General features: G+C 46.7%; 1 protein-coding gene across 1 annotated transcript in view; it reads left to right on the top strand.

Moving 5' to 3' along the window:
• Positions 1-23,798, top strand: part of LOC135907181 (uncharacterized) — a 66,781-nt gene extending 42,983 nt beyond the window's left edge. Inside the window, exons 8-11 of the mRNA XM_070525210.1 lie at positions 5,859-6,006; positions 6,927-7,115; positions 8,233-8,356; positions 23,510-23,798. Of these exons, the coding sequence (XP_070381311.1) occupies positions 5,859-6,006; positions 6,927-7,115; positions 8,233-8,356; positions 23,510-23,616 (568 nt within the window). The 3' untranslated portion in view covers positions 23,617-23,798. The remainder of the gene's footprint in view (positions 1-5,858; positions 6,007-6,926; positions 7,116-8,232; positions 8,357-23,509) is intronic.
• Positions 23,799-24,958: the final 1,160 nt, after the last annotated feature.

Raw genomic sequence — 24,958 nt, 5'->3', positions numbered from 1 at the left:
ACGAAAGAACGGTTCCACAGGGACGGTGATCGGCTGCAGATGACCGGCAGGTAGCACCTGAGGTGTCTTCCGACGCTGGCAGGGATCACAGGCAGCAACATAGCGCCGAACGGAGCGAGCGAGACCAGGCCAATAGAAGCGGCGGCGGACGCGGTCGTGCGTGCGGGTTACCCCAAGATGTCCTGCAGTGGGTGCGTCATGCATCTCAAAGAGCACAGTCTGTCGTAGATGTTTTGGCACGACAAGAAGATCAGGGCCATCAGGGAGGAAGCTCCTTCGGTACAGAATGCCGCCCTGGAGGACATATCGGCGAACGGATGCGTCGGTAGGTGTAGAGCGCAGACGCTCGATGAGTACTCGCAGCGATAGGTCTCGGTACTGCTCATCGGCGATTTTAGCGAAGGCAGACACAGAGAAAATGCCGTAGGCGGTACTACTGTCGGCGTTGTCAGGCTCGTCTACCGGGTAGCGAGACAGGCAGTCAGCGTCCCTGTGGAGTCGGCCAGATTTGTAGGTGACAGAGAACGAATATTCTTGGAGGCGTAAGGCCCAGCGACCAAGTCTTCCTGAAGGGTCTTTCAATGAGCATAACCAACAAAGCGCGTGATGGTCTGTGACAACGGAAAAGGATCGGCCATATAAGTATGGGCGGAATTTCGCAACCGCCCAAACTAGGGCCAGACACTCACGCTCAGTGATGGAATAGTTGCGCTCCGCGGGTGAGAGGAGCCTGCTGGCGTAAGCGATAACACGGTCGTGGCCACGCTGGCGTTGTGCCAGTACTGCTCCAATTCCGTGACAGCTGGCATCAGTACGGACTTCGGTAGGCGCAGAAGGATCGAAATGGGCCAGAACGGGAGGCGTTGTGAGAATGTCGATTAGATGAGAGAATGCAGAGGCCTCGTTATCGCCCCACTGAAAAGGAGCGTCTTTTTTCAAAAGGTCGGTTAGTGGTCGTGCTATGGCGGCGAAATTCCTCACGGAACGGCGGAAGTACGAACAAAGGCCGATGAAGCTGCGCACATCCTTGACACACTGCGGAACAGGGAAGTGCGAAACAGCATGGATCTTGCCTGGGTCCGGTTGCACTCCGTTCGCGTCTACGAGATGTCCAAGGACGGTAATCTGGCGACGGCCGAATTGGCACTTCGATGCGTTGAGTTGCAGACCGGCTCACCGAAAAACGTCCAGGACTGCTGAGAGGCGCTCGAGGTGCGTAGCGAAAGTTGGGGAGAATACGATAACGTCGTCCAAGTAGCACAAGCACGTGGACCATTTGAAACCGTGAAGAAGGGAGTCCATCATGCGTTCAAAAGTGGCAGGAGCGTTACATAGGCCGAACGGCATCACCTTGAATTGATAAAGACCGTCGGGTGTGACAAAGGCAGTCTTCTCGCGGTCGAGATCGTCTACGGCAATCTGCCAATAGCCGGAGCGAAGGTCAATAGAGGAGAAATAGCGAGCACCGTGGAGGCAGTCAAGGGCGTCATCAATCCGAGGTAGGGGATACACGTCCTTTTTGGTAACCCTGTTAAGGTGCCGATAATCCACGCAAAAGCGCCATGAGCCATCCTTCTTTTTTACCAGCACAACCGGTGACGCCCAAGGACTACATGACGGTTCAATAATGTTCTTGGCAAGCATTTGGCGAACTTCTGCGTGAATAACTTGACGCTCAGCTGGTGACACTCGATGCGGGCGGCGATGAATGGGAGAGGCATCGCCGGTATTAATGCGATGTTTGACAGCTGTAGTTTGGGCTAAAGGACGATCGTTATAGTCAGAAATATCGTGGTAGGAAAACAGAACGCGGTAGAGGTCACGAGCGTGCTCGGAGGGCAAGTCGGGGGCAATCATTTTTCCTAAGTCAGCGATGGTACAATTTGTCGACGGCGATGGGAGAGGAGGATCGGATGAAGTGTCGTCTACTGCAATGGATGCTACTGAGTGATCCTCGAATGAACAAAGCTGGGCCAAAGACATCCCACGTGGCAGCACTTGTGTCGTCAAGCCAAAGTTGACCACTGGCAGGCAGACGCAATTCGCCGTAATAGATAAAACTGTATGGGGTACTGTGATCCCGTGTGTAAGGAGGACGTCTGGCATAGGAGCCGCGATGTAGTGACCGTCGGGGACTGGTGGGGAGGACACTAGGTCAACGTAGGTCAGTGCCGAAGGTGGCAAGCGAACGAAGTCGGCGGAACTGAGGCGACTGGGGTGGGGTTCAGCAGGATCCAGAACAGGCAGGTCAAGGCAGAGAGTACTGGCGGAACAATCGATGAGAGCAGAATGTGCGGAGAGGAAGTCTAAGCCGAGGATGATGTCGTGGGGACAGTGGGCGATGACTGTGAATAGCACGATTGTTGAGCGATCGGCGAAGGAGACGCGGGCGGTACACATACCAATGACGGGGGCTGTTCCGCCATCGGCGACACGGACAACAGGCGTCGTGGCGGGCGTGATAATTTTCCTGAGCCGGTTACGAAGGTCAGCGCTCATGACGGACAAATGCGCCCCAGTGTCTATGAGAGCAGACACAGAAACACCGTCGACTTGCACGTCAACAAGGTTCAGATGAGTGGGCAAAGTCAGTAGAGGATTTGGCGGCGTAGGGGGCAATGCAGCGTCACCTCGAGGCGCTGCATCGTCTAGTTTTCCGGCTGGGAGCGGCGTCCGAAGGGAGTCGGCGAATAGGAGCGACGGGGCTGGGGAGAGCGAGATTGTCGTCGTTGGGGCGAAGGCGAACGAGAATAGGGGCGGTTCGTTGCAGGAGAATCAGTGGCGGCATTATCGGAGCGTGCGGCATAGGGACGAGAAAGGCCACCTGAGGGGCGAGAGTAGGCAGTATAGGGAGACCGGATCGGGGAACTCCAGCGACTACGACAGTGCCGAGAAATGTGTCCGATGCGATGGCAGTGGAAACAAATAGGCCTGTCGTCAGCAGTGCGCCATTCAGATGGGTTGCGGAAACGTGGTGGGTAAGAAGATGCGGGACGGGGCGAAATCGAAGAAGCCGGGCGGGTATCAGGGCGATGGCCCGAGCAGATGGTGTGAAGACCCATGTTTTCAAACTCCTGGCGGACTACAGCCTGGATCAGTGAGACCGTGACTGCAGATGCGGTGGTGGGACTGGAGTCGAAGGCAGCCGGATAGGCGGCCTCGATCTCACGCCGGACGATCCTGGTAACATCGGCAGTGTTGTTGGGACGAGGAGCGTCGGCACAGGAAGATGTCGCTGGGGTGTTGGGCAGACGGGCAAACTGCTGGTCAATACGTCGGCTTTTGGCGAGTTCCAGGCGGCGGCACTCTTTTATAACAGCATCCACCGTGGCTACGTTGTTGCAAACGAGCAAGTTGAAGGCGTCATCGGCAATGCCTTTGAGGATGTGGGAAACCTTGTCTGACTCAGTCATGTGGGTGTCAACTTTGCGGCACAGAGCCAAGACGTCCTGAATGTACGTGACGTAGTGCTCCGTTGACGTCTGCACACGACCGGAAAGCGCCTTCTGCGCGGCAAGTTGGTGACCGTAGGGGTTGCCGAACAAGTCTCGAAGCTTTTGTTTAAGCGAATCCCAACTGGTCAGCTCATCTTCGTGCGTCCGATACCAAACTCGAGGTGTGCCACCGAGGTAAAAGACGACGTTGGCGAGCATGATAGTTGGGTCCCACCGGTTATTGCGGCTGACGTGTTCGTAAAGGCTGATCCAGTCCTCGACGTCTTCCCCATCGTTTGCCGAGAATACGCTAGGATCATGGGGAGCGGAGAGGGTGATGTAGGTCGTCGAAGTGGCAGCAGGTGTCGGAGCCGGTGGAGTCGGGTTGGCGTCGCCGGGAGCCATGAAGGTAGGCTCGACGTTCCGTCCACTGCGAAGCTCCGTGACGAGGTACAGGGAACGTCCACCTCCACCAAATATGTTACGTAGAAAGACGCAGACGACAAGCTATGTACAAATATATTTACAAGGGAAATACGCTGCGCTAGGCCAAGAGGCAACAGCCCGCGCTAGCTTCTAAATCGTCGTCGTCGTCTTCACACTGCTGGCCTTTCGTGATCGCACATATTGTGCCGTAGCAATATAAAGAAGGTGGCCACCAGATACGATGTGCCCGTAATGTATTCCGCTTCAGGAATTCTGGCAAGTGTTTGCCCTTTGATTGCGAATAAGCTGCCGGCTACGTGCGCCAGGAAGCACGCCACAGACTACAAAGATTGTCTTAACGATGTGGTTCACTATATGCCCCTAAGCTGTGGCGAGGTTTATATTTGAAAAAAACGGGACGATGCTCCAACGATCGTGCGGAGGAGTGGCGGTTGGCGGCCAACTAGTAACATGAATGGGCACTTGGCAGTACACTGCAAGTGGTGTGGTTGGGCACCGCTCCTGCGAAAAACAACTTTGCTAAAGAAAGAAAGAAAGCGCACTGAAAGAAAGATATTCAATGTGCTCATAATAAAACATATCAGTGCCATTCAACTCTGTGAATGAGGATTACCATCAAAGCTTCGTATGTGGGTCCCTTGATAGCGAACTGTCCATTGTCGTGCGTCTAACTTCGTGTGTGCTAAATGTAAGGTGATGCGCGACTAGCCGCTCAACAACTACGTTGACCCTCAGAATATTATGAGGCATCGAGGGGTATACATAGCCGTGCATCCTTGAAAAACGTTGCAAGAGACCTTTAGTGACGAATACCGGCTCATGGAACATACACGCACATCAACGTACCACGAAGGCAGACGCTGCTTTACCGTAGCTGTGTGTTACTATTATCGTGCGTTGCTTAACGTCCCCTAGCGCGGTAATGTTTCGAGTCAATTCAAAACCACAAACGCGAACACACAATAAGGTCCACTCAAAATTATTTCCCCGCAAACTAGCTCTTTTCGTTGTACTTATATATACTTTGCTTTACATTCAAATATACATTCGCGTGGACGACAGGACCGCTGTTCCGAGTAGCCGGAGGACACTAGACACGCATCACGTTTCCACGGCACCACCACTACGGGAGAGGAAGGGAAGGCGATGCGAAAGCACCTGGAAGGCCGACAAATCGAGGGCGGTGCGTTCATAGACGTGTTCGACACGGCTCAAACTGCCGTATCTCTTCGTATCTGTTCCTATCAATTTATTATCTGATACGCGTTGTATTTGGGCACAACATATTAAACTTATTTTTGAAAGTTGGCGGAATGATTGAAGCCTACTTCACCTGCTACGCGGGCGAGCCCGGTATTAAGCTATCTTCGGGATCGGCACAGGTTGTAGGTCTGCATACATTGATCCGCTAGAAACTAGCCATCTGCAGCCTCACTGTAAAAGGGCGGGCAATGAGCGCGTTAGCACTCCATAACTAGCAATATGTGTCAAAGAAATGTCATTCATAAATATAGCCGGTAACCACCGCAAAGGTTAGAATGCGCAGCTGCCCCATTGGCTTTGCTGCTCGGTTTTACGCCTGCAACGCACGCGTGTTCCCATGCTCCTGCTTTGATTCTTCTGGTGAGATCACTGCGATATAATTATTATCCACTCTAGTCATCTCTATTTTTTTTCAGTGGTTCCTACCTGCTATCATATTTGTTAGTATGTCTTTACTACGATCCCTTCCAGGTTCGTTTCATATTTAAAATTGCGTTGTTTCTGGTGAATAAACAGGAGTTTGCACGCGTATATGTCGTTTGCGTCCCACTTCGTCCTCATGTGCTTAACGCCGTAACCTTGGTCCTTAACTCGTGAATCAGCCAGCTCATCCACGAGCTTTGTTGCACATTAAAACACGTCTAAAACTTTTTCACATTTTTATTGTATGTGTAAAGAAAATTTCATTGTGATAATATGCGCCACTCGATGCAGGACGTCGAAGGCGGACACTGTCATCGCGATTAGCTCTGTCGGGTGGCTGTACAATGCGAGCCGATGTGAATGTACGCCACCCTCAGTCTGGGACACGTCGGCACTACCAGGTTTGCCCAGCACATTGGGAAGAAGTTATCCTGACCTGGTGAGTATTGCTAATCTGAATGTAAAGTGGCCAGCATGAGAAATATGCTGTCCGGCATCGATGGCCGCATTCAACTGACCCAACCCAACCTGCCTTACTAGTTATTGTTGACTTTGTGGAAATCTGCACGTGGCGTTCAAAGCACAACTAATGTTTGTAATCTCTAGCAGTGTTCTCAGTCGCACCATGTGTTGGTTGTGCAGTCAACACTCAACAGCGTTAGTCGTAGCGCCACTATCAAACATCGCGAAAGCTCAATAATTTCTTTCAGGTGGCGACACGAACGCTTCTGCGTTTACAAAATGAGACAGCGATGTTGTTGCATTCGCGAGGTGACTGCCACGTGAAGAGTATTTCAAATACATACTGAGCTGTATCTGTTGAAAAGATAGGGTGACGAAATATTGACAGAGAATTTATTTCAGCCTTAGACAGCTGACGAACCCTGGAAGCAGGGTTAAACGACCGTTCAAGCTTAGTTGCTTTGGCGCTGCGCTTCTTAGCTCAATTGCGGGTTGAAACCACGCCATTCTAGGTACTTCTTGATATATAGAAGTGCAAAAACAGTAGTTTATTTAGAATTAGGTGCATGGTAAAGAACATGAGAAAGTCAAAATTATTCCCGACTCCAAGTGGGAGAAGACCCTAAGAAGCCCGCTTCTAGAAGACCAGCAATGGGCCGTCCAGCAGGCTCGCGCAGCGGCCGCCAGGTATTCCCTGTCGGTCCCTGCGTGGGAGACGCCCACTGCGCGCTGACGTGCGTCCTGCAGGACTTTTATTAAAGTTTTTCCAATCCAATCCTCCATGTCAGCATGCCTCATAATTCGGCCATAGTTTCCGCAAGCGTAATTTAATAATTCAACTCCTTTGCGATTTTAGTTTAAGAATACATTGCTTACTTAGTTTTTTTTTTCTCACAGAGCCGGCATGCGGCACTGATGTTGAAACACCAAAGCAACTTCGACTTGAAGGTTAAGACGGGCCTCTCTTTCGAGTTGGCCACGCTGGCGTACAATAGGACACATGTCTCTCGGCACTTGCAGGCTGTGAATGTTGCAATGATTCCCAGCGAGTGCAACTTGTTCTTTACGACGAGCTTTGATGTCGTGGTAAGTTTGGCTGATCCTCGAACCAGTATTTCCTTGAATTGATTGTTCTTGTTTACAGCGAGACGAATTACGCTAATCTCTCTTCTTCTTAGGCAACCATGAAGTACGGTCAAAAGCTCTTGCTCGTTGCTCTAAATGTAGAAAATAGAAAGCGGAGAGTAAAAATTGAAAGTATTGTAAAAAAATCCGTTTGTTATCAGAGCTCAGGTGAAGCGCCACCTACGCGGCACCACATTCACGTACAATGAAAACTACCCTGCCTGGGAACACGGAGATCACACTCTATAGTAACTCTTTTAAAATATTAGTCGTTCGGGCCACTCTATTTCGCTCCTTCGCGCCCATTGGTATTGTCATGCTTTCGTAAAAAATTCATGTGAGAACATAAACACAGGCAAGAAAAGCAGTTGTTTCCATGACTAAGGACAAGTCTCCGTGTCGAGAAGGTGACCCCCTGCTGAGGCTTTCCTTCGCTCACTGGTAATCGCATTCGTGTTATCGCCTACTTTTGAACCCCTTGCGCTATTTGTATTATATAGGCGTGATTTGAACTTTTCACCTAATTGGTTCATCATAGAGTAGACGCCTAAATTTTCCTACTTCGCTCGGCCATACTTGAAATTGGCTATATAAATTCAATTCGACTGCAGCTGATTGAATACTGATACTTGCCCGAGTAGATTAACATGGTTTTTTTCACAATGCCTATATTTATTTCAGATATTCTTTAAATTTATACGGATAGTTCAGTGGCTCTTTCCTTATTAAGTACAAGCGTGATCTTTATATATCTATAATCTTTATTGATACATTTCCGTGCCGAATGTCATTCGAATTTGTACTTTTATGACGGCGCAAAAATATTTCGTAATTGGAGGCAGTTCTTTTCTCTTTTCTCTCACATGATTTTGATGGCTCACTTGGTGAGTGCCTCACGCGAGGTCCACACAGTGTTCTCACATGCGGCCACTGAGTGACAACGTCTGAAAAACAGCTCCGTTGTCGCGCGCATGTACGGAATAGTTATAGTACAGTTTAGATGGTAGACACGATTGAAGATACATGCACGAATACGTTTACGCCCTTACTTGCTTTATTTTTTTTTCATTTTTTTCAGCCATGTAAAAAAAAATTCAGGCTCAAATCGCGCCCTTGTGCACCCAGACATCAGGATCGCAATTGTGAAACGCGGGGCACCTCTAATTTTCCTCTTCGAGGACGAGGATACCCTGCAGAAAAAGGTGCGTCTTTGAACATTTGCATCGTCTGCTTATTGAAATCGATGTTTGTGCATAGAATAGTTTATCTTGGTATAGTTACCCCAATGCTTCAGATTGCTAGGACCATGGAGAAAGTACACATGTAGCAGGGAGCATTGAATCACTGGATAGAAGCCGCACGAATTGGGGCCACGCTTGATGGTCGCATCTAGGCACACGGTTGGTTATAGAGATCCCACTCTGCAGCCAGAGCTACGGCAGGGCAGTCAAATAAGTACAGCATTCAGTAAAAAGCACTGATAACGAAGCATCCTGCGGCAATATGCCGAGTCTCAGAGTTCCCGTTATGGGCCGGCACCCCGAGGTTCAGCTCTGGGTTATGTCTTAAAGAACTCCAAGCCGTGAAAATATACGAGGGCTATATTAATATATCGTCAAATTTGAATGGGGCGCGTAACATGCCCGAATTTTGGAAAATCGAGGAAAATGGGTTCATGCAGATTCTCAAGCTGGCTTCGTGAGGCAATGCTCCCTCTTAGTTTACCTCCTTATGGCTAAAAAAATTAGGCACCATTGCATTGTTAAGGACGACTGATGGATTAAACATATGTTTCTATCTGAGTATCGCATACTCTTAGCTCATTGCAGTAAATAATGAAAAAGAAGTCAGAAATAGCTTATCGTTTTAATCATTTGCTTACGGGGACATGACACCCTAATTTGGAAGCTGAAGTCTTCTGCATGCTGAACCATGCGCGTATCACGGCACGTTCGCTCAGCCTAGGTGCATTTCGTGATGTAGAAAATTGGCATTTACATTTCGCATTGCTCTGAGGGCTAGATTAGTCTGTCAACACTAACATCTGAAGAAATCGACTGCGTTTCTCGTGGGCAAGGCGCCCGGTATGCGTATATTCTTTTGTTTTTTTGCAAGTTGCACTTGCAAAACCCGAGATGTTTGAGAACGGAGGCATTCTTCGGTTTCCGTTGCTGCTGTCAGGCAAGAAAAACTTAAGGGCACAATGAATCGGTGGCGTGTCTTCTGTGCTGTTGTGTGCCAGCGCATGTGGAAGATTGAGCCTCCAATGTCGTTCTTGCATGTATCCAACCAGCCCGGGAATCGTAACACTTGGAAACTGAACGAAGGATGACACAACTTGTAAATGTCGGAATCAACATGCACCGCGAAACATTTTGCTTAGGACAGTGCAGCTCAGCTGAGGCTGTATCACTCTACTTGATTTTGCAAGGCAGAAGATTACAGTGTTTGCCTCATTCCATGCTTCAGTTATTTACGACCCGGGCCCTGCCGTGTTGACCATCTATGCAACTCGAAAATGCGGTTTCGACGCGTTGAGAGCGCTGCGAGTCTAGATCAAGAGAGAACAATTTTACTTGCATAGGTGCGCGGAAGTAAATTGACTCACACCTCAATTGATGACGCATTGTTCGTGGAGAACACCTCAAAACGTGAAGTCTCCTTCGGATTCGTCTCGAATGAGTTTGCCAGCACAAGTGATGACCATGTTCGCCATTGCTCTCTCTAGATCTCGCTCTAGTAAATGAACTAGCAAGGGGCTGGAGGGATCCACTAACGCAAATAGAACGGCTCACGAGTCTTGCACAACATAGTGAAAGAAACAAGTTCATTGCGGATAGCCGCTTGGCAGTCAAAGGCCACCATTTCAAGTCGGAAACTGCGCAATAGTGAAGAAAGCTAAGCCGGGCCCAGATCTACGCATCCCTTTGGCCCACCTCGGAAGATCATAAAACAATCAGGGTGCTGGTCGTTTTGCTTGGAGGGTGGGTCAAAATTGAGTGCCTCGGAACTCGCTGCTGTTCCAAGTGAGGCGTGGTCAGCAAGTGCGCCTCGCCGCTGTCTGTGGTTTGACGACAGAGTTGCCTTCTGACAGTTAAATGCAAGGTGTTTCATTCAGTGACAATGGACCACCAAATGTTCAGCCTGTAGAGCACAGCTATGCTTCAATGCAAAAACGGAGGGAGTCATTGCTTGGTTAAAGGAGGCCGACAGGACAATAGCGCTTCGCCGGTCTAAGCGCGACAGCAGGCCACCAGAGCGATTTGAAGAGTAGGTTGTGACCACAAAACGACTTTTTTGTGTTGCTTCCGTTTCGTCCGTCGACTAATGAAGCATAACGTTTTTTGAAGGACGCCTTTTCTACGTTCACTTTGTCTTCCTGAAAAGTTTTCAGGTTGCTTATAAGGCTTCGTTTTCTTTCTGATCATAAGGAGTAACAGATGTGATGATGAATACTGACGGCAGATGTTACCATTATGGATTGTGTTACCTTCAAGAAATCGCGCCATGAGCGCACTTGTGCAAGGTCGACTACGGTTGGTGATTCGCTTGGCGTAAGCGAGTAACACGCGAATATACAAAACTATTTGAATATTTTATGTGACAGGCTGTCTCACACACAAATTTGATTGTGAACGCAAATAGCCTTTAAGAAAAAAAGTCGATGTTTTAACTGAAATTACGGATGTTTCATCACGACTCCGTGTAAATAATTTACATAGCGCTCCCTGTTTTCCTTTTCTGCAGATAAACGGGAATGTTGTGGTAATGTTCAGTTTTTCTAGTGATATGCACGTACAAACAGCACCAAGGTTCTCGCTGCTCGCCATTCGCATGTGTGTTATTTATAAAGAATGAATCTCTGACAAAACTACAAACGCTTTTTATACAATATGCACCTGATGGCTTTTTTTCGCTCAGAATGTCTGTTATACAAGCGACAGTTGAGGGCCCTGTCTGAAAGAGAAGATTTTATAAAGTTGAGAATAATTGATATATTTTGCTGGTGTAAGACGTACGCAATGCATTTAAACGTTCGAATATGCTACCTCATTCAGTTCACAAACTATAGGCAACTAGTTGAATAATCGTACTAACTGAATAGCAAAGTATTAACATAAATTGATAAGGTAAATAACTTGAGTACTGCATTTTACGCCTGAACATGACTGGACTGTTCAGACAGAAGCGATCATCAAAAGTCCCTGTCGCCTACCATGCACATTTCAACTACATATCAAGATGCCCTTCGGGTTAAAACAAACTATTTATTTTATGAATTGCGAAAATGTAGGGTGATTCCTGGGATCCCTTCACAAAACTATAAAGGAATCACTTGAAAGGTGTGCAGGAATGGCGTTACCTATTGTAAGTTGTAAATACAAGTTTCTCGTTTCATATTCTGAGGTTTAAAGAGGAATGATCTGGGAAATAGTGTCCTCAAAAAGACGAATGTTAGAATAAATCTTTTTGCATTATTTTAAATCTTTACTCCTGTATCAGCAAATATGTTTTTTCTGACTGCACATTACATGTCCAAGCGAAAAGAGTATGGTAATAAAGGGACATGATATAAGTGTGACATTATAATTCTTAAGTTACTTTTGTTGCTTTTTTCGAACACACTTCCGAAATAGACTGAGCTATATGATGTGACAGTATGCATACGTAACAGTTAAGACGACATCGATGATTTGGTGTGTACCTGATAGCCTCTAACTGCTCAACGTTGCGCTTGAGTTTATCCTGTAGCCCTGTTGTGCTATGCACCTTTTTCATGCTCTTGCGTAGAGCTTCGTTTTGCGATTGCATTGCTTGTGCTCTGGCCTTTCTTTTCGGTTTTGTTTTCGATAATAATATCTCTTCTATGATGCCTCATGGACACTGTAGGTTTACAGTATGAATAAATGAATAAATAATAAATAATTAGGAAAACCTTGTACATGTGCTTGTGTCCGTTTGTTTGTCGTGTTTCCGTTTGTGATGTTTCCTGTTCTATTAATAGTACGATCCACACTGTTTTATACTGATAATTGACAGGTAATGCTGAGAAAGCTATATACTATTCGATCTTGCTGTTTAGGGCGACAGTTGGCCGAAATTGAGGGAGACTTTGAGAACATAATTTATTATTTACATTATCTACATGACTTAAAAACAAGTACAATAACAGTAAATGCCATCGATGGCCGGCAGCAAAGCGCACGCTCCGACCAATGGAAAGAAAAACATCTCTCCGTTTCGGATGGTTCTTTGTCCTATAACTTCTTCATTCCGTCGGGGCCGCGTCATTTTCACGCAAGCACGGATCTCGTGCATTTGTAAATTTCGTCCAATCGGCGTGCCCATACAGGTGTCGTCGTTTTCATCCCATCGTGGGGCCCGTGTATGTGGCGTCATATTCGGCCAATGGAGACATTCAATGGGGACATTCCCTGGACTCGCCCCTCTTGTGGCCGTATCCATGCGGCGTTGCCTTCTCACCTGGTAGCCTTTGAAGGAGCTTCGATTGCTCCAAAGCAGCTTTTCTCGGGACTACGGTGAACTATCTCGAAACGTGCAGACCTCCATGTAAGCTTCTGGGAAGCGTCGCATAGGGGGGGGGGGGGCGGGGGGGGGACGATGCAACATACCTTTCGGGCCTCTGCTTTACATAGACGACACCTCCAGGCTGACTCGCGTGGATGAAATCAGCAGTCGCCGTTTCCTGTCTGCCTTTCAATCTTTTTTTTTTTGCCATCTCCTCTGTAAATGCGAAGCATTTCTTGACGAATGTCGACAATAACTATCTAGCCGCCTGTCTGTTTGCTCGCATGGTCGTTTTGTTAACTTGGTATGTACAAAAACTGGCCTAATATGTTACGAATGCATGACAAACATAAATAATAGGTCATGGCATGAATGTATTGACATGCGTGTCATATAGGTCATGAAACAGCCGCCTACGCCTTGGTCCTCTTATGGTCGTTTCGTTAACTTGGTGGGCTCCCGGCACTCTGCTTGGCATAACATCGATTCCCAGAGGGCGCTGGATCTGTCGGCTATTTTTATTCTCCCATCGTCTATTCTATTCCGTCAATTCCTAATTTTCATGGTCGACTTTGTTTACCCTTGTGTAGATGCCCTTCCCCCGCCCCCTCTTTGGCTCAATAAATTAAGTTATATTGGCAAAGTACGGTTGGCTCCTGCAGCCTTAAGCGTTAAGCGCTGCAGCGTCCCCTGGTTGCGCTCCGTGGTTAGTGACCGCGAATGCTGCAGAACATACGCGGAACTACTATGGGAACACCAGCATTTCCCCACAAACTCTATGCCCACCCTCAAATGAGGGGACGGATCCATGACGTAAACGCATATTTCAACCGACCAAAAGAGACCTATCCAAACTCCATGTCGTACGCAGTGATAACCTGAAAACTGGCCAGATCTATTTCTCCATTCATAGTTGCTCAATCGTAGACCGAAGCTTTAGGGTTAGGTAATGAAGTGATCAAAATGGCTAGCAGAGACCTTCTTCTTGAGGTCGCTCAGGAACATCTGTACGAGAAGCTCGGCAGTCTTGGGACATTTGGCCACATACCAATTTCTGGACCCCCACGCCGATCAATGCATAGCTCACGCAAAGTTGTATCAGAAGAAGCCCTCCTAGAATGGTCGAAACTGAATTCCTGCAAGGGTGCGAAGATCAAAATATCATGACTCTAAAGCGTATCGTCAGTAGACAGGAGAACGAAGAAATATCAACCAAACATCTTGTCCTGAGATTCCCATCTAGCGTTCATCCTTAAACCATCGAAACAGGATACAATAGGTTAACTGTTCGGCCATATATTCCTAACCATAGACGGTGCTTCTTATTCAAAAGATTCGACCGTGGATGGCAGAGATGCCCTGGCAAAATAACCTTTGCAAAGTGTAAGGTCCAGACCCACTGCGCCGACAACTATGCTGGCACACCTCACCCCTTACTATGTTAACTGCAGTGGTGACCACGCAGCCTACTCACGTTCCTGTCCGAACAGCAAAAAAAAGAAGAAAGACAAACTCAGCCCAAAATTCAAGTAAAATGTTGTTTTAAGGAAGCCCGTAAAATTGCTCACCTTTCCACAGCACACCTTATGCTGATGCGGCACGTCGGGAGGCAGCGTCACAGCGGCAACCGACAGTTGCCCAGCCCGCGTACCGCGAGCTGTGGTGTGTGGCTCCTGTCCCGTGTTGGAAGTAGTTAACCCCAGTCCACTCAGCCACCAATCAGGCCTGGTTTCCCCAGAATTTCCGGTGCCGCCACAGTTTTCGCTGGCAGCCTACGCTTCACGTAGCCATCCCGCAGTACCGCCGGCAGCCCCAACGGTGGGCACAGTCAAGGCTGCGTCACCCACCCTGACACCTGATTGCGCAGACCGCAGCCGGCGCAGCTCAGCACCAAAGGCAGCCCCATTTACCTACGGAATAGTGGGCGCAAAGGTCTCGTCCTCGGAAGCGAGACTCGTCCTCGCGAAACCACTCGCTCACAAAAGACCACGTCCAGCGCCTCACAAGAGGCAATAGACACTACACGTATCCTGACGGTTCACCGAGCGCCTAAGTAGCGGCGAGGCTGCTTCTACCTCTCCGGAAACGACAAGCCCCATGTTACTGGGCCTGAAAAGGGCTCTGTAATCTAAGGCACGAATCATTGCACAGAGCACGAAGTTACTTTCAGTATGAATCCAAATACAATGCCACGTCAGAGTTCTTAGACATCTCGGTGATGTGGAAGAGATTATTCGCGAACACAATCCAAATTGCTGTATGCACAGGAAATGCACCTAAAATGAAAGCCCACGAACTTTCTCCGACAGTATTTTACGTTTTGTAGAGATAGCGATGATGCTCTCACATCATCAGGTGGTGTTCTATTGTGAATAATACAAACATAGCACAAGCAGTCCTTTAAAGATGTATTGCTAGAACCATATCTCGCGCTTGGCAATTTGAATGTGCAGAGAAGCCTGTGGAGCGACTCTCTTGTCGATACTCGAGGTCTTCTTGTTGAACGATGAATTCTTCTCCTATGGTATGTGTATCCTGAATAAGAAGGAATCCATGCATTGCTGTCTCGCAAAATGAATGTTTTCTTCCATATATATTACTGTAGTTTCTTCGTATATATTACCACAACTTGTCCTACCCTCTGCACCTACCATCTGAAACAGAAAAGAACACTCCTTTTCCTCAAAAACCATGTACGACCTTCCGGCGAGATCCCTTCTGCCTGAAAAGAGGTCATTATAATTGCAATTCGCAAACAGGAAAAAGGTCCATCATCTGTTCCTAATTACCGGCGTATAGTACTAATAAGCTTCCTCTGCAAAATCTTCGAAAAAAAATGATAAACCGCCGCATACATTTCTTAAAAACAAACAAACTGCTTGACCCATACGAGTGCAGGTTTTGCGAGGGTCGATCCACCACTTACCATTTTCCATGTTTTGACGCACAATTTCGGGAAGCTTTTATTCATAGGCCACTTCTTTCTGTCTGTATTCCTAGACATGGAAAAGGCCTATAAATCCACATGGCGGCTTGGAATGCTGAGATTCCTGTCGCACTGTAGTATATGTGGTAATATATAAAATATGCTGTAAAGTTGTTTGTCAAATCGCACACTTCGTGTTCATGTTGGCAATGTTTTACGACGACCAGGGCAGGGTGCTCAGTTGCATAATCTTTATTATAAAAACGAGCTCCTTACATCTGAGCATCCCAGGTAACCAGTTTTATTCAACGTATGCCCATGATGTACTGATAGGACTTAAATGGTGCAATTTTGACATGTTTTAGCGAGAGGATCAGCTTGGTCTGAGCAAGCTGTGTAAATGGCCAAACGAGAATGGGTTTTGCATAACTTCACTAAGGAACACCTGCGTATTTTTTCTCGAAAGAGACGAATGCACTCCGATACCTACATTGACTTGCACGGACAGCATCTCCCTGTAAAAAGTGAAGATAAATTTTTAGGCATAACACTTTCCGCACAACTAATATTTATATCACACATAAAATGCCTAAAAACAAGTGCATGAAAAGAATGAACATTTTAAAAGTGTTGCCATGCACTACATGGAGTAGTGACAACGAATTGTTTGTTGAAATTGTATAGAATTCTCATACGAATACGCTTACACGATGGTGCCATAGACTATCACTCAGCCACCTCAACTGCTTTAAAGATGCTGCACCGTCTCCACCATCTAGGTAGTCGCCTGTCTACAGGTGCTCTAGGAAAAGCCCTGTAGAAACTTCTACATGGAATATATTGAGTGGTTACTCTACTCATAGAGAACCTTCACAGCATTTGTGCATTTATTTAAAGTGAACGCAAAGAGTAAACAAATCCCATAATCCACCGTAAATGATTTGACCAACTCCCACCTATTCCATAACGGGTCTGCAGTAAGAAAGCCCTTCGGCAGCATCTGAAGTTTGGCTCAGGAAATGGGTGTCCGCTCTGTCAACATCGTGTAGTGACACTCACTATTGAGGTATCAATGCAGCAGTGAAAAATTGTGCTCTGATGTTCTTTTTTGCATGTTACAAAGTACGACCAGGTTACGCACATTCGGATGCACTTCCTTGAACTGCAATATAAATACACTTGTCCCGAATTTTCGCCGATCCATGAAAGTATCATGCTGGCGTATTTTATGCAGTAGTTGGGTCATCATTTCCATGTGCCGACGTCCTCCACCCCCAAACGAGTGTTACACAGCAGAGGCTCATGCAATACTTTCGGCTCGCAATCACATCAAACTATAAAAGCTCCAAACCCAATCATCTACACCGACTCGCTCAGCATAGTAAAGATTTTAATATCTCTGAAAAAGCGCAGAAATGCTGTAGTATTATTACTTTATTCACTCATACATACTATCTATGTGCCTCTGGCCAGCATGTTTTGGTGTACTGGGGCCAGGATACCGAGACATTGAACGTAATGTACTGGCAAACCAGCTTGACACATCCATCGAGGAAAAAACGGGCAACGCTTCTATGCTTGTCTCTGTTCTCGGTATGCAGTCACATTTACGCAAGAGACTTCGAGTCTACTGGCAGCGTTTGTGGGACTCTAACAATTAGGTCTCGCTTAGGGAACTGGCTAATTGTCTGCTCCCAGAATTAGATCTCGCTTCGAATTAGTCCTCGGTTGGGGAACTGGCCATCGACCACGAAATCTAGAAGACATTATTTCTTATTCTATAGGCTCAGAATAGTAAACACTTACGGCTCGCACAACTACTTTTTGTCAGGAGGTGAACCTCTGGCCGACGCGCCGTGGTTGCTCAGTAGCTATGGTGTTGTGCTGCTCAGCACGTGGTCATGGGATCGATTCCCGGCCTCGACGGCTGCATTTACATGGGGCCGAAATGCGAAAACACCCCTGTGCTTAGATTTGGGTGCAGGTTTAGGAACTCCAGGAGGTCGAAATTTCTGGAGCCCTCCTCTACGGTGTGCATCAGAATAAGAAAGTTGTTTCGGCACGTAAAACCCCATAATTTATTTGAATCTCCCACCTGTACGAGGCAGGCACTGTGGTTCACATGCTATTACAATATCCAACTATAGAATCCGCAAAAAAGTACTTCCCTAAGGCCTGTAGAGAGAATATACCCTTTCACTCACCGATGTTTTCACAAGATCACCCTGTATTTTATGATGACTCCGTTTTAGCCTTTTTAAACAACATGCGCATCTTGCGCGTTCTTCGCCAGAGAGATTCGTAGCCGCATCCTCTTGCAGAGGATGCTGCTACGAACTTTGCTTAAAAGGGACCTTTTGATGCAGCAGTGCAATGTATCGCCTATAGCTTTTATTACACTCTGTTAAATTTGAGGCATTTGCGGCGAGCATTTACCACTTCGACAGTATCTATCTATCTAGCCACGTATGTCTTGGTGCCATAATGGTCGTCTTCTTAACTTGGTACCAAATTTCACATAGTATTGCAATTTGCCTTATTACTACTTAGTGCACTAATAGCAAAGACGAAGAGAGACGAAACACGAGCGTTATTAGGGCGCGCTGCAAGTAGTAATTATGCAGATGTACCAACTCGCCCAACTACCTGCCTTACTAAAGTATGGAAAGAATGTATGATGAACATAAATTATCGGTCACGATATGAATCTCATGACGTGTATCCTGGTGTCCCATGGCTTTTTGTTAACTTGGTATGTTACGAAATTTGCAAGAAGATATGAGCGGTATACATGATCGGTCATGAAATTAGTATTATGGCATGTCTGTCATGTAAGTCAAGAAACAGCTGCGTACATCTGGGTATCTACCAAAATTGGTATAGTATGATAAGAGCGTATGACGAGCATAAATGATAAGTCATGACATGCGTGTAATGTAGGTCACGAAACAGCCTCTTACGGCTTGGTGCTGTCATGGTCGTTTCGCTAACTTTGTGGAATCAAATTGGCATATTATGAAGTGAGTGCATGAAGAACATAAATAGCAGATCATGGCATGTATGTCGTCTCATGAGTGTCGAGTAGGTGATAATACAGCCAGCTACCTCTTAGTCCTGGTACGTCTTGTTCGTTTCGTTGTCTTGGTTGACATCCCGCCGATCTTCGCAGAAGATCCATTCCCACAAGACCTGGGAGCTGCCGGCTTTTTTATGATACATATTTACGTTCATTGCGCACATATCACGTCATTGTCCGGTCTTTATTTTGTCCGTTTACGAACCTCTGGCGCGCCGAATTTTGGGCCCTTTAGAACAACCCTACAACTACATACTGTCACTGATAACACCCGTGCACGCTGAATACACCAGGTTTTGCCTGTCTTTGGCCACAACTGACCCTTGCGCCAGAAAACATAGATTATATTCACAAACACCACGATCATCAACAGGACACTCGCTAATGCAATCGTACCGAAGCTTCTTAGTGCATGTAGTGCACTTACTAAAAACAAACACAGTTAAACTAAGAAGAAAACTTCGAAAACACTGGTCGCGAGAAAAAGCAGCGTCCTGGGACCACTGGTCCACAAAATGTGTCGCTCGACTCGATGGACGGTAAATTAGATCTCACCTTTACGAGTTATTTCATTTTACGATTACGGCATATTTTGCGACATCAGAATATCAAAGGTACAAAAGTTAAACGTTGACTAAATTAAAAGCGCATAGGCTTTTTTTTGCTATCATATGTGACGAACTATTTTTGGCTCAGAATGCCTATCGTTGTTTGCTATGCATCAGACGAAATACTGTTTCAAGTAGCTAAAAACAAGAAAGGGGCTGGCAGATGGAATGGCACACTGTGGTATAAAATTTTTTAAACAGGGTTGAAGTACCTCAGACAGGCTGGCCAACGTTTCGATAGGTGGACCTATCTTCGTCAAAGGCGGCCTCGTCATCCTCGGCGTGTTAGTTTTAAAGGGTTAGTGCAGTGACGTCACGTGCGGGTGTTGTCGCTGGCGGCTGGTTTTAAAAAGAGAGATTACAAGAGGGAACAGGCGCTGTCGTCCGACGTCTGTGAGCCTCATTCTCAAGACGAAGGGACAAGAGCGTGAGAGTGGGCACGCGGGGAGGAAATAAAAGAAATAGAAGCAGAAAAAAGGGAAAAAAAGGAAAAAAAGGAGGGGGAGCCAGGGCCGTACCAAGACACAACAAAGGGGAGGGGGGGTTGAAAGAAAAAGAAAGAGAAAAATGAAATCTTTAAGAAATACGGGGGCTTGGGAGCATGTTGGGGATGCGAAAGGTTAGGAGGTATTCAGGGGGAGTCGTTGGCGGCATGTTTTTGAGGCATTAGAACGGCCGGTCAAGCAATAGGTCGAGTAATTTTGAAATAGCTAAGGTGGCGACGAGGAGTCTGCGGTGCATTGTGTGGGGTGACTGAAAGGCAGCGGCATGGTCTTTCAAAGGGCACTGCCCCACGCGCTTAACGTAGGTGTCGTTACGGCGGCATCCAGAAGGCGATACTCTGGGTTGAGGCGCCGAAAAAGGCATATTGACTTCGGAAAGTGTTGTCGAGGGGGTTTAAAAAAAAAAAGACTAAAAAAGGGGGACAGGGGGAAGGGGGGGCGAAATCGGTATAGCAAACAGGAGGGTGACGCGTGCAGAAGCGGGCGCGGGCAAGTGTACATGGAAGAAGGGGATCGTACAGTTGGTATAGAGGTAAAATCCTGAAAGAGTACATTAAATTGAGTAGTAGACAGGAATTTTTTTTTCTTTCTTTCTTTTCCCCTCCGAAATGAAAGAGTAGGTGAGGTTCAGAATTAAAGTTGGCTGGTGGCCTAATGTGTTTTGTGTATTGGTTGATGATATGAGAGTTTCAGATTTAAGTTACAGCTTTTAAAGATTCTAAGTTGCCGCGTGCCAAATTAATTCCTGTCGGGTGTAGGCAATTAAACTTGTGTATGAGGTATGATTCCGTGTACTTCCTTTCGCGAGGGGAACGGAAATTTGTTTGTAGTATATAGAGCCTTGCTTTGTCAAACATATGTCCATGTTCATTAAAGTGGCTGGCTACTACAAGGACCTCTCAGAATTCTCCCGACGAATGCGTATCCGACACTTTTTTGCAGACACACCAGACACCGGGACGACACCACTTAGACCCCAATCCACTTGGACTCCCGAACCAGAACAAGCCATAGAACTTGACATATACCTTAAAACTATCACTAAAGAAATTTTAAGCCAATCCAAGACATCTAAGCGACCTAAAAACATAACTGCGTCGGAGAGTCATATCATTTCAAATCTGAGCTGCCGGAATGACATTGTTATTAAGGAAGCAGATAAGGGTGGAAGTATAGTTATTTGGCCAATAGAAAAATACAAGCACGAGGCTTACAGACAACTAAACAACCCAGAACATTACCGCAAACTAGATAACGATCCGACATTGTCCTATACAGTGACAATTACCAACAGGCTGAAATCACTTTTGGCTGATGAATTGATAACACCATCAGAATACAAATTTCTTAAACCAAGCAACAAAACTCCCGGACGTTTTTACCTCCTTCCGAAAATTCATAAAATCCCATCCGCTGAACTATACACTGCTATTATCCCAGGCCGTCCAATAGTATCAAACAACAACACCCCGACAGAGAGCATCTCCACATTCCTTAACCACTACCTTGGTAACTTGCCGAAAACACTTCCGTCATTTGTACAAGATACGCCCCACCTGCTGAGAATTATAGAAGACATGAATACTAAAGGCACACTACCCCACAACACAATTCTCGCAACACTAGACGTCACGGCGCTGTACACCAACATTCCAATCCCTGATGGTTTATCTTCGATAAAACAAACGCTGTCTAAACACAGTGCACAACACTCTACTGAAGTTTACCTGTCTCTCCTTGAATTAGTTCTCACACATAACTACTTCGAATTTGAAGAGAGTTACTACCTACAGATACATGGTACAAGCATGGGTACGCCTTTTGCACCAACCTACGCGAACATATTTATGGGGATTCTAGAAACAGATTTCCTATCGCGCTGCACTACCAAGCCCCTCACATACCTACGATACATAGACGACATACTCATAATCTGGGGACATGGCCAAGACAGTCTAGATAAATATGTATCCTTTCTAAATTCTGTTCACCCAACAATAAAATTCACATCAGAATCCTCAACTGAGCGCATAAACTTTCTGGACACAACAATATACATTGACAATGGTGAACTAAAGACAACGCTGTATAGGAAACCTTTCGACAAACAACAGTACCTAGAATATACCAGCCACCATCCCAGACATTGCAAACAAGGCATCTTTAAAGGCCAAGCAACATGACTACGTCGCATTTGCGTTGAAAACCAAGACTACATAGATAGACTCGATCACCTTAAAGAAACGCTATCAAACAGGAACCACCCAAACAGTGACCTTCAAACAGCTTACATCGCTGCAACCAAACTTGATCGAGCCGAGGTCCTCAAGCACCGCCCGAAGATCACAAGAACGACAACGCCTACAAACAAATTTCCGTTCCCCTCGCGAAAGGAAGTACACGGAATCATACCTCATACACAAGTTTAATTGCCTACACCCGACAGGAATTAATTTGGCACGCGGCAACTTAGAATCTTTAAAAGCTGTAACTTAAATCTGAAACTCTCATATCATCAACCAATACACAAAACACATTAGGCCATCAGCCAACTTTAATTCTTAACCTCACCTACTCTTTCATTTCGGAGGGGAACAGAAAGAAAGAAAAAAAATTCCTGTCTACTACTCAATTTAATGTACTCTTTCAGGATTTTACGTCTATACCAACTGTACGATCCCCTTCTTCCATGTACACTTGCCCGCGCCCGCTTCTGCACGCGTCACCCTCCTGTTTGCTATACCAATTTAGCCCCCCCCTTCCCCCTGCCCCCCTTTTTTAGTCTTTTTTTTTGAAACCCCCTCGACAACACATTCCGAAGTCAATATGCCTTTTTCGGCGCCTCAACACAGAGTATCCCCTTCTGGATGCCGCCGTAACGACACCTACGTTAAGCGCGTGGGGCAGTGCCCTTTGAAAGACCATGCCGCTGCCTTTCAGTCACCCCACACATTGCACCGCAGACTCCTCGTCGCCACCTTAACTATTTCAAAATTACTCGACCTATTGCTTGACCGGCCGTTCTAATGCCTCAAAAACATGCCGCCAACGACTCCCCCTGAATACCTCCTAACCTTTCGCATCCCCAACACGCTCCCAAGCCCCCGTATTTCTTAAAGATTTCATTTTTCTCTTTCTTTTTCTTTCACCCCCCCCCCTTTGTTGTGTCTTGGTACGGCCCTGGCTCCCCCCTCCTTTTTTTCCTTTTTTCCCTTTTTTCTGCTTCTATTTCTTTTCTTTCCTACCCGCGTGCCCACTCTCACGCTCTTGTCCCTTCGTCTTGAGAATGAGGCTCACAGACGTCGGACGACAGCGCCTGTTCCCTCTTGTAATCTCTCTTTTTAAAACCAGCCGCCAGCGACAACACCCGCACGTGACGTCACTGCACCAACCCTTTAAAACTAACACGCCGAGGATGACGAGGCCGCCTTTGACGAAGATAGGTCCACCTATCGAAACGTTGGCCAGCCTGTCTGAGGTACTTCAACCCTGTTTAAAAAATTTTATACCACAGTGTTTTAAGTAGCTGTCACTATCGGGTTCAATCTTGAATAAGTCACTTCACAGCCTCAAGAAATATGTGGATCTTTCATTTCTTTTTTTTGAAATCAACAACTATAATCACACTCAAGTGATGTCTATTGCATGCATATGTAATGGCTTGGTTGGCGTGTGAAATTGTTTAAAGATTGCCTTTACGGCTGCATGTGCAGTGCAGGGACCTGCTAAAACCATCTACCGACCTGCGGCCAAACATGGCGATACTCCTGTTGAAAGTTCACCTCGGCGCCTACTACTCCGTGAACGAATGCGGCAGTGACGATCCACTGAGGGCCGACCCATTTTGTCGTGTTCGCGTGGTGAAGACACTGAATATGACGTGACGCCGAATGGAGGTGGCTACAGTTGAACTGAGAAATGAAAATTTTCAGCGTTTGCCAGCGGTGGCAATACGTTGGTGATGTTTTCGATTTCTTTACTATTATAATTTATTGTGCATTATTATATGATTCGTTGTTGCATCGCCCTAGCTTGCCGTATTAAAGTTTCGTCCTTCGGCTCACTTGGTTGTATTTCTCCTTGTGGTGGTGGTGGTGGTGGTGGTAGCCCAACTGGGATCGAGACGACCACGACGAGGACGACCATGACAATAGTTTCCTCTTGCCAATGAATGACTCGTACCTCCTTAAGCAATGGGCGGCAACGGAGTCAGCTGTGGAAGCAGACGATGACGACGAACGTACGAGCTAGTTCCAGGGTTGTTCGCAGATGACAAAAATGCCCCAGCTATATACAGCTTCGCTGTAAAATCTCAAACACGCCACATAGAAAATACCAAACAGGACAAACATCAACGAACAGGCGAGCCGCACACAGCAACCGCAACTCAAAAAAGCAGCAATGAGCGACATATGTTGGCAGCGTTCCCGTCGCATGAGTTGGCGCTCCAGTGTCGGAACTTTCCGTGCTGGCCACCTCGCGTCAATACATCTCACTCGCCACCTCTGAACACACTAACCCTTCTACTACACTGTAACTACATATCTTGGTGGTTATAGCACACAAATTGCGACCGCACATTGTAGCCGCAGTAAGAGTGATATCCGATACAGTGCGAGAGTATTCCTTTATATCTGTGCCCGGTGGGTAGGGTGCAGTCAAGCATAAGGATACTGGCTGGACGATAGGACGATGAAGTACAGAACAGTCACAGACATTAACAAAGAAAATCACTCGTCCTGTCAATTCCCACCTTTTACCTCCACTCCGTTGCCATCCAATGATGGCGAACGCCTCGAGATCCAGCGCCTCGACCACAGGATTTACCCTCTTCCTCACAAGAAGCTGAGGACTGAAAAGACACTAGCTCTAACACTTATGCAAACAAACGCATTCCCAAACCTACGCAGATATAACAAAATGTAGCCACTCACGTATTGCGGCATCTGGCCTTGGTGCGATGACAATGCCCTACACTCTTCCAGATCTCGTGGAAGTATGGGTGCAAACGTCAACATTCAAAGACGCTTAGCACATCCAGTGATACTCTGACCGGCGATACCCTAGCGGGTCAAGAGAGAGAGAGAGAGAGTAAACGTTTATTGTAACAGAGACTGTTTGGTTATGGTGGGTGGAGCCCCTCCTCCAGGGCCCCACTGGTT

Source organism: Dermacentor albipictus, chromosome 9 (assembly GCF_038994185.2).
Source record: "Dermacentor albipictus isolate Rhodes 1998 colony chromosome 9, USDA_Dalb.pri_finalv2, whole genome shotgun sequence".
Lineage (NCBI taxonomy): Eukaryota > Metazoa > Arthropoda > Arachnida > Ixodida > Ixodidae > Dermacentor > Dermacentor albipictus.
The sequence above is the reverse complement of the archived record's forward strand: the minus strand, read 5'-3'. Positions and strand labels throughout refer to the sequence as shown.